This window comes from Etheostoma spectabile, chromosome 18 (assembly GCF_008692095.1).
Source record: "Etheostoma spectabile isolate EspeVRDwgs_2016 chromosome 18, UIUC_Espe_1.0, whole genome shotgun sequence".
Taxonomy (NCBI): Eukaryota; Metazoa; Chordata; class Actinopteri; order Perciformes; family Percidae; genus Etheostoma; species Etheostoma spectabile.
This window is the reverse complement of record NC_045750.1, coordinates 25,050,030-25,060,908: the sequence shown is the minus strand read 5'-3', so window position 1 is coordinate 25,060,908 and position 10,879 is coordinate 25,050,030. Positions and strand designations below refer to the sequence as shown.

At 40.2% G+C, this 10,879-nt stretch overlaps 1 protein-coding gene across 5 annotated transcripts in view; it reads left to right on the top strand.

The window, feature by feature from the left end:
* The window catches only part of pak5 (p21 protein (Cdc42/Rac)-activated kinase 5), a 77,646-nt gene that overhangs the window by 32,440 nt on the left and 34,327 nt on the right, over positions 1–10,879 (top strand). For 3 of the 5 annotated variants that reach the window (XM_032542980.1, XM_032542981.1, XM_032542978.1), the window contains exons 2-3: positions 5,282–5,505; positions 7,459–7,503. In XM_032542980.1, the coding sequence (XP_032398871.1) occupies positions 5,302–5,505; positions 7,459–7,503 (249 nt within the window). In that variant the 5' untranslated portion in view covers positions 5,282–5,301. The remainder of the gene's footprint in view (positions 1–5,281; positions 5,506–7,458; positions 7,504–10,879) is intronic. The other 2 variants (XM_032542982.1, XM_032542979.1) reach the window with 1 other exon arrangement.

Below are 10,879 nucleotides of genomic sequence, written 5' to 3'. Positions count from 1 at the left end.
TGACTGTTTTGAGAGAAATACCTTGCGTGCTCGCTGGACAATACTGGCGTCTTTTCAACAGAAACAGTGTCTTTGTTTGGACATTGCTCTAAGGTATTGAGGGAGTGTGTCAGCTGATGATTCAGTGCAGTGCTGCGATCAGGCCTAGTTTTAGTCACTGGTTACTGTGTAGTCCATGAAATATTTCAGTATGGCCTTCTGTCAGACTGTCCCTGTTGTTCAGCCTCATCCTTGACGTTGTCTTTATTGACTTTGTTTTAGGAATGTCATTTCTAATCAGCATAATGTCTCCATGCCGGTGTTTCATCTTGCAGAAGCCACTTTGTGTGCATGCTCTGAAAATAGTAACAAGGTCAGAAAGCTTCGATTTGTGGAGGTTTATGTGGACATCAGCCAGAAGTGGGAAGGGTTGCTGACATGACAAGAGATTTGTAGCTCAGCACAAAATGGAAAAGATTAGAGTTTAGGATTATTAGGCTTTTGTTTTATTCAAACCCCTCGTCCCCCCCGTCTGTTGCTAGCAATGATGACGCAGTGAATAGTGACGATTCTCTCCGACCAATCAGCAGCCTGCAGGTTTTCATGTCACCTTTTGGTATCGCCTCAGCTCGCTTGGAACCTCGACTGAGGTAGTACTAAAGAAAAGTACCTGTTAGCAGGTACCAGGGACTTTTTTGTAATAGAAAACCAAAAAAAGGCGAGTAGAGTCGAGGCGAGTCGAGTAGATACCATGCAGTGGAAAAATAAGTACTGCGTCTGTGTGAATAAGACCATGAGATGGACCGAGAGAAAGAGGAATCATGTGTTACTTTAATGACCACCGCTATTTGATGTGTCCACCAGTGTGTGTTAGTTAAAGGACCCAACCTGTGGTTTTGCATAATAACATCATAACTAATATCTGCTTACACCTTTCATTAGTCTCAGTCAGTCAGTCCCCAAAGCATGCAACAACATTTTACATTTTAAAAAGATTGGTATGGTCCTCTAAATATGTAATTCAGTGGATGGGGTCATATGATAGTTGCATAAAAAGGTTCTCTATAAGGTACTGCATTTTCTCAACTATTTAAAAGTTCTATTTTAATACTATTGTTAATAATATATAATACTATAGTCAATATTTAAAAACGATTTATACATAAACCCTGTCAATCTTTTATTTTTACTAAAAAATTGCATATTTTTAGACACATTGGTGCAATACATCCTGGAGTCTTTAATGTGTAAACCACAGACATGGGAAGTAACAAAGTACATATACTTTGATACTGCACTCACGTACATTTTTCAGATATTTATTACTTTACTTTACTATTTGTTTTTGTGCCAACTTTTTACTTGTACTCCTTACACTTTAAACACAAATATCAGTACTTTCTGCTCCTTACATTTTACACAATTTTACTTTAGTTTCAAATGATTTCAGTGGAGTTACTGTTATTATTTTTGGCGTCATCATAAGAATTCAGTCTAATTGGATGGGAACGACTCGACCAATTCAGCGGCAAATCATTGTGGCTTGATGGCAGTAACGTTAGCATAGTAGTGTGGACAACGTCATGATTAAAAATGAAGAAAACATTGTATTCCATATATATATATTCCATTTATTATTACTAGCACTCCAAGTTCAAAACTATAGCTGTCATTTCATTTTCTCATTCGCAAAGCTGCTTTTACTTTTATACTTTAAGTACATATTGTACTTTGAGTCAAGAAGTTAAATCAGTACTTCTACTTTTACCAGAGTATTTTTAAATACAAGTATCTGTACTTCTACTTGAGTACGGGAAGTTAGTACTTTTGCCATCTCTGGTAAACCAGGACTGAACGTGAATGCAGCATAGAAAGCAGAGTTGTGTAAACATGTCTGTGGCACAAGGTTTCTGTGTATGACTTTTTTGATATTTTAGTATTGAGCTTTCCGACGGCAGCAGTGTGCTGCGTACTAATCTCCTGTGCTGTGATCATGCTGCTTTATGCATCACAAAGGCCTTAAGCCTTCTCAGCTTCCATCCTCTTTGCATTTTTGTCTCTTCTCTTTCCGTCGTTTCCTCCCTCCACTCATTTCTCTATCCCTTTAACTTTCCCACCATGCTCTGCTTCTGTTCCACCCCCACCCCATTCTCTCTCTCCCATCAATCTATCTCTCTATCTTTCCTGTTTGAGGCCACTAATTCGGTCTGTCTGTCTCTCCTGCAGGGCAGCAACGGAAATGATTGAGAGAGATTACCGTGATTACATTTTTTGCTTTGTCTGTTTAAAGTTACATTTCGAAATAGACTCGGTGGTGACTTCTGTCACTGCATCGACCCAGAAGGTACTGCCAGGTCAAAAGAGTTCATCATTTTCACAAATAAAACTGATTGAGCACACTGACTTCATTTTTTTGCAACTAACCAGCATGTTTGTAATGTTGTACAAGTGACCGTTCGCTAAGTCTTCTGCTCATTCTAACACACAGAGACGCATGCATACACATAGTGAAGGGGTGTGCAGTGGGGAGAGTTTTTAGGCTTTTCTACAATCAAAAATACAAGAGGAAATGTAACAAGTATTAATAATATATTAACATTATATTAATAATGTTTCTCTGCTCTGACATATGCTGCAAATGATAGCTAATAAGGCTAACTCTATCATTTTGTGGGTTTACGGCTGATGTTAGTCCTCTTCTGGACTGGACTGGAACAACCACTGTGTCGGAGCCCAGAAGCTAGTATATCAGAATTTAAAGGTGCACTATGAGTTCCTACATGCTTGTTCTGTGAAAATCGTTCTATTCATAAATTCTTGTTTTATGTATTTTCATCTAATACAGTTAAAAAAAAAATCAAGTACAAAAGTATTGTTTTTTTAGCAAACAAAGTTAGTTTTTATAAGACCAGTCATTTTAGAAGGAATCTTAAGTGTGTAACCTTTACGCTACTTCAAAAACTCAGCGGCAACCGCAGGAGAACATTGCAGTTGGTTGGTTCTCTTAACGTTTAGGGACCGTCATAACCCGGAGGGAACGTTCCCTAAATGTCTCAAACTAACCTTTAGAAAACCATAAACTAACATTCCCTAAACGTTCCCTAAACATTCTTTGTTAGTGGAGTGGTCACTTCTATTGACATTCCAAGTAAATTTCAAAGAGACAAAAATAAAATGGCGCTGAAACCATTCAGGATCTCATAGTGCACATTTAGGCTAACGTTAGCAGCTCTCTCCTGCTCTTGGTTTGGGGTTTACACTCCAAGAACTCTGCTAGCTTACACCCAGCAAACACCCAAATCATCAGTTATGGTCAAACAAAAAACAAATTAATGAAATGTCTATTGATAATACTCTACTATGATACCAAGGCTAACAAGTTCTACACCAAATACTTCCTTAATTCTCTTCTAAATTACAGGGGTCGTCAGTTGGTGAGGATGCTAACTTTTTTCCAGGAGCATGTAGCTAAGCTAATTATTTAGCAATATATTCTATATTTAGCCATCCAGGAGCTTTTTTACAAGGTACTCGTTTTAAAACAAGTTAACTGGAAACATTCAAAATTCCACTGGAGATAAAGGATTCACAGTATGCTATACAAAAGATATAGCCTAAAATATATACATGTAAAGGAACTGTTTACAGTAGATTCTTAAGCTTCACCCTGCTCCTTTTCGGACAGATTGAACGTATTATTTGAAACACTTCATATATATTGTATTTCCTTTTGGTGTGTTGCTACACACTCATAGTTTTTTATATTTTATTTTATCGTTATTTTTGTTCAAAATAAAGATTAAAGTGTTAGTGTTAGCTTATGCGAGCTAGCTAGCTACAGCTGCTAGCATACAGTCGTCATCAGTTTCAGCCAACAAAATCCACAGTTTCTAGTTTAATGAGAAGCTTTTGTGTACTTGCTTTTATATATAGAGGGCACCCTATGCTTTTTATTCTTGTTTTGTGTAGAGGAGGGGGGTGGAAGAAGGATGACTTTGTTTTTTTTCTGAGGACAATGGCTCCTAGAAAGGAACGACACAAAAGACTCCATTCACAGCCACACCAACAACATCATGACATTTTGTTCCTATGACTGGACATCATGCATCCGCCCAAACCAACAATACCACAATGGGATTTCCAAACAGTTCCTCTTGGTGGTGGAGTAAAAAGCACAGGCAGGGGCAGCTGCCATGGCTACCTATTAAAATCACTATCAAACCTTACATAAACAAGCCTACAATCCCAACTTGGCATCATTTTTTTCCTTTCCTCTGTGCTTCGGTGCATCCATTTTTTTCCTGATGTTTATATGTTATGTAACCAAAGTGGACACTTGGTTTTTCTAGCATGTTTGGACATTTTTGCTTGTTCTTTCCTTGTTTGTATCCTGCAGCATTAGAAGGCTGAGCTTAGCATAGCAGAGTACATAACAGCACAGCACAACATCAGTTTAAAACTTGTATTTAGATCAGTCTGACTACTGTAGGATAATTCAGCTGTGCAGCTTGCATTTGGTTGCTAAACTTTAGACTTTATAATAACTTCGTGATTATCAGTTCATTTATTTCTTATTATTGCCTGCTTTTAACTGTGATATAGTTTGCATTTGTATTAAAGTGTTAATTTATTTATAGCATAGATGGCACTACCTTACCATATACTCTAGCACAGCGTCCCATCTGTAAGACTGTATTAGAGTTTAAAGGCTGGTGAGAGATGCTTGATTAGATACTGAAAGATCATTTATAAGACAGGTCTCTACACACTATTCGTATTACTTTTACACAAAATAAACAAGTTTTAATCAAATTTTTCAGGTTTGCTTTTGTGGGAACCCACTTTTGTATGCTGTGTTTATCAAATCAGCTGCATTCACCCTATACAACTCATGAAATAATCATTAATATGATGGATTTATATGTATTTGTTCATGCTTGGGTGTGTGCAACAAAACATATAATGCATACAATATACACACATTCGATAATGCTGCACCACAGCATTATCGAATGTGTGCTTTCCTCTAGATTGATAACACACTCGTCTGCATCCTCTCACCCTGATGTAGTGTCACACCTCCCTGCAGTAAGATAAACACGAATTTATTCAAGGTGTTGAAATCTCTGAACAGACAAGAGCTTGCACTGCCCATCAACATAAGTAAGAGTATTTTGCCTATAGTCCACATTACAGATGGTTTGCAGTCATGGGTTTTATCTCTGTATTTATTTAATTAAAGTAAGCCAATCAATGGTGCATTTAGAATGTTAATCAACAGCTATCTTCTGTGTTTTGCCAGGTTTGCCAGGGTTTTCCAGCATGTTTGGTAAGAAGAAGAAACGGCTGGAGATCTCAGCTCCGTCTAACTTTGAGCACCGGGTCCACACGGGCTTCGACCCGCGGGAGCAGAAGTTCACCGGGCTGCCGCAGCAATGGCAGAGCCTCCTGGCGGACACTGCCAACCGCCCCAAGCCCATGGTGGACCCTTCCTACATCACCCCCATCCAGCTGGCACCAATGAAGGTATACTGTGAATAGACAGAGGGCCTCAAACCCGAGCACTGTGGACACATCATTATCATTTTCTGTCTTTTTGCTCACCTTGTCTTTCTTGCATCTTTGTGACTCTTGCTCTTCATCCTCCCCAGCTTTCACCCACTGCCCTGCCCTCTCTGTCTAATTTAAATCTGTACATTCCTTCTCCACCCACCACTGTTCTTTTTACTTTTCTGTCTTTGCCTTCCCCCTCTGTATTATGTTTCTCTTCAACGTGGCTGTATCACATTCCATCATCCACTTGTTATACTCTGTTGTCTTCTCTCTGAGGAAAACTAAATCATTCTCCAGTGCCATCTGACCACTTCACACTATTCAAATTGCCCTAGTAAATGAAATTATAGTCATATCATTGTGCATTGCTTTAAACCTGCATTAAGCAATTTTGGGATATTAAAGTCACACTGAATGACTCCCTTGTAGTGCCAAACTAAGAATTAAAGCCAGGCTATATAACCTTTAATAATTTACAAATGAAATGTTGACTTCAAAAGCAATACAATGAACCCTTTTTCAATTCAATGCTGCTACAGTTTTACTTGGTCTGATATTGTATGACCAGTCAGAGTTAAATCCTAGTGGATTTTATAACAAAAGTAGAACAAGAAGTAGCAAAGGTGATATACAGTTTATCCACATTTTACCAGCCAACTCATTCAGTTCAGTAATGTGGTTCTACTTTTATTCCCTTACACCACTATACTAACTATCCTGTCCAAGAAAGCTAAAAAGCCCATCCAAAATTATACAAAATGAAGAACTGCATCATTTTTTGAGCAGTTGAGATCAAACCATAGCCCAGTGAATGTGACCCTGATACTTTTGACAGACTTATGACGCGCTACATTCTCCAGGTGGACAGAAACATGTCTTCAATGGCATGCCCATGTTGTTCTATGTCAGCTGTGTATGTGAGTAGGCTGCTGTATATGTGAGTGGACAAATGTTTGCTAACATGTTGCTAAACCCATAGATATTCTGCCCCCTGCTGGTAAACAAGTGCTTAATGCAGCTTTAAAGACAATTCCTCGTCTTCATTAGATGATATCACAATCTCAGAAACCTTAATTCAAACAGGTGTTTCTTTTTCATTCAGCTGTGTGATTTCTCCTTCTTACCTTCCCTGTGACTGTGACTGTGACTGTGTGTCTCCCCTCGTCTCTGAACCTTCTGAGTGTCTCCTCTGATGTGTTGTTGTTCATTGGTTCTTCCTAACGTATCACATCGACACATTTGATCCACTATAAAAGAGCCATAGCTAATTATAGTCCTTTTACAGTTTGATTAACAATGCTCCCAATTATTTCTGTGCACCTTTCTCTGGGTTGTTGCAGAACATGTAATTGTTTTGAGGCCCTTCTCTTGCATACTGGAGGTTTTGTATTAGGCCTCATGGGTCTTCACAGGGGCGTGTTTTATATTTTCCATTGTGCTGTCTGTGGTCCCATCATACTGCATGTGTGACCCACTGCCTTTCAGCTTTGAAATCTAAGAGCCTTTCCTGTGTGTGTTACAACACCTGCTTACACCATTCTTTGTTTGGAATAATAGTATACCAACCCTTGCCCTATAATAAATGTGTCAATTTTAAACTATTTTCTCATTTTATGTTAGATTTGACATAAACCACTGCAACACTTTAATGCATTATAACAAATCTAAAACAACATATCTAATAGCACCATTGTGAGCATTCTTTTATAATTTTAATTCAATTTGTACTTTTTATCGAAATTACAATTTACACTCATCATCAAGCGAACTATGTTAGTCTCTGAGGAACCACTTACAGGTGCTGCTGACAGAAAAATCCATGATCAGACACCCACATGAGTCCTGTAAGAAAGAACAGCAATATGCCACAGGAGATATCTCTGAAGAGGGGGAAACAAGAAAATAATTCTCTTGCTCTCTTCACAGATATCTCCCAAGAAAGTCCGGTCATCCGAAACGCCGTTGCCCAAAGTATGACTTCCTCTTCCCTTCTGTTTTTAACCCCCCCCCCCCCCCCCCCCCCCCCTCTCTTCTGTTTTTTTGTTGTTGATCGCTCTCACACAGTCACAGCTCTGCTGTTTTGTTTCCACATCTCTCCTCCGCTGCCTGCTGCCATGCATACAGGTGGAGGGGGTGTGTAAGCAGGAACAGGGAGAAACACTGAGAATGACTTAACTACATTGCTCTGCCAAGTCTTTTCTTGGGCCTCATCTCCACTCCTCATTTGTTTGATCCGCATGAGCCTCCCCAGAAATGACAAGATTAACTGTAGCGGCATGTTCCCTTGTTTTTCCCCTTGCTGTGGAGCGCCATTGATAATAATGATGATGATGATGATAATCATAATGATGATTGTGATGATGATGGTTGCTGAGATGGGAAGTGCATGTTGCCATGACAGCTGATTCTGCTCTGTTGCAGGCCACCCCTCTGTAGAAAATAGGTCAGAAAAGGTTTGCATGTGTTAGAAGAACCCTAATCTGTGATCCACCTCTGCTCTCCTCTGCTCTCCTCTCTTCTGCTCTCCTCTCCTCTCCTCTCCTCTCCTCTCCTCTCCTCTCCTCTCCTCCTTCCTCTCCTCTCCTCTCCTCTCCTCTCCCTCCTCTCCTCTCCTCTCCTCTCCTCTCCTCTCCTCTCCTGTCTCACTAATATAGAAATTAGTATATATGCATTTAAATATATCTGGAATCTTTGTCAGGAAAAAATACATTTACTATGACAAAACTATTGACTTAACAAAATAGCATGTCATTCAAGTGGAGATTTGAGTAGAGTTTGCATGGACATACTTTGACTTACAAGTTTTGATAGTAAAATGTAGATTTTTTTTCTCTCCAGGTTTCTGAGCACTTGAAAAAGTGACAAGGTCCTTGCCAAAAGTTTTTAATAAAGAGGCTTAAACAAGACATGGCCTTTTCTGCCATATTTTATAGCTCAATATTAAAAGATCTACTGTAATAATCAGGGAGCTGGATAATAAAATATATGTCATACTCCTCAGTAACCAAAGTCATTGCTCCAGACTTTTGAAGTAATGCCAAATTTCAGAAGGTAGTGCACAGTAGACAAAGATATTTCAAAGTGAACGAAGAAATAATGAAACCCAATAACAGTAAACAAAAGCCTGCATGTGTAAAAAAAAAAAAATAGCAATAAGGAGGACTAACATTTTTGCTGTAAAATGGTAGGTATTTGGGACTGTAATGACGATTTGTGTCAAGGGTTTGAAATCACAATGATCTCCAGCCTTGATTAAAATCACAGATCAACACATGCCAATATAAAATCACTCAGCCTAGAGGAAAAAGAAATCCCATCTGAACGGAGTTCTGGTTTAAGTCTTTTAAAACAAGTTGATCACAGACCACTGTGGAAAGTAGTTTAATGTTACTTCACTCCCACGTCAAACCCAAAGGATTTTGCATCGCTCTCGCTCGGAATGTGCATGCAGAGAATACAAACTAACACATTTGTGTGGAAGTCGTGTGTGAGTGTGCTACTTTGAGGAAGTAGATGAAGGAAGCACTGTTGCTTGCTCAAAGATAATAAAACCGATGGCACAATTCAGACCTCTCCTTCAGTCTGAACCCTGTTCTGTGCTTAAGCTTGATTTATGGTTCTGTGTTGAATCCCCGCCGTAGGTACGCGTAGACACAGACCTCACGCCGTACCCAACAGAGTAGCCTCACGTGCACCTCTCCAGAAATGTACAACACGTCGCAGTGACGTAGGCCGCAACATCCGGGATTGATCCGCTGAGCTGGGCTCGGTGGTTTTTGTTCTCGGTGAACAACATGAAATCAAGGAAAGGGTTAACTTTTCCTGCTCCAGCTTTCCGACCGTGTTCAGAAAGCACAGGGGAGACACTTTGTTTCTCGATGTCTGCCACCGGAGTCAGCACTCGTTCCGAAGCTAATCCGTCACTCTGTCACTTGCCGGGCTTTGGTGTAGGCGCTACGTACTACTGTAAATCAGCCTGTACAAATCTCTTTTGACACTCAAAAAATGTAGACTTTCAGGTTACTGTACTACTAAGATTTTTTTACTGAATTTTTTGGGGGTATTTAGTTGCTTCTCTGTGATGTAATTTATGTATTTGTGTGTGTCTGTGTTTGTGTGTGACCCTGACTCCCAAGGTAGGCCAGATTATTTATAGTGTCTCACCCATGGCCTGTTATCCTTCTCCCCTGGTTACCCTGACACTTGATTGACATAAGGCTTCCTCTGCCCCCAGCTCTGTCTTCTGAGTGTGTATGTATGTATGTGTGTGTGTGTGTTTTTGTTTGTGCACACACCAGGCGGGCATGGAGAAAGCGCTCCCCTGTCTGGCAAGACTCCAGTGCTGTCCTGACCAAACAGGACAGAGGGACAGAGTCTAGTAAAGGTTCAACATGGCGTGTGTGTCTGCATGTTTTCCCGCCTGCGTGCACGAACACGTTTGTGTGTGCGCGTAGAGAGGTCGTCGCGGTCATGATGCCGAAATAACTACACCCTCTGCCCTCTGGCTTGTGCGCTCATTGTTTATTCACAAGGCTTGTAGCCTTGTTGTCAGACTGCTCATCTCAGCTGAGCCTTAGCGTTGCTCAAAGCCTTGGCTCTCATCTCTTTTCTCCCCTCTCCTCCCCCACCACTAGCCCTCAGCACACATGCTAATTCAGAAGTATAGGCTAACACCATGCCCTCACAGTGTTTCCATGTTTTAAACATTGTGCTCTTAAAGCTTCTGCAGTCTGACAGTTTGAAGTGTGTGGTGCTGGAGTGAGTTGAGCGCTGTATCTACCACCGTGCAAAACATCTTCATTTATATGTTGTGTTTCATGTTTTGATGTTGATGCAGATGGTTAACGTGTGTCGGTGTGTGTCAGTGTGTGTATGTGGGTGGGTTATGTGATGCGAGGTAACGTGTGTTAATGTGTTGCATTCATTAGCACCAGCAGGGGCAGTGCCATGGCTATTATTAATGGCAGTCTCATGTTGCATCTTGACTTTGACACCCTCAAATTGCCGACTCAGGAGGTAATTTACCTAGGATAGGTAGATGGTTATGTGTACAGTACAGTGTGTGTTGACATGTATGTATGTATTTGGTTGTGAGAGATTGAGTGCTTGGGCCTGCCAATGCTATCTCCTTGTTTCTATTTTCTCATGTTTCTGGGCCAGTATTAGATGTCAAAGTTCTTGTAATTGAGAAACAGAATGACCTATTTAGGAAAGGTGACACATGTAAATGCAAGACGTTTAGTGGGAGCAGAGGTTGTGTTAGTACAGTATTTCCTGTCTCAGTTTGAGACTTTGCTAGCTCAGTTTACGGTATTCTTTCCAAAGTCAAAGTCAAAGTCTGCTTTAT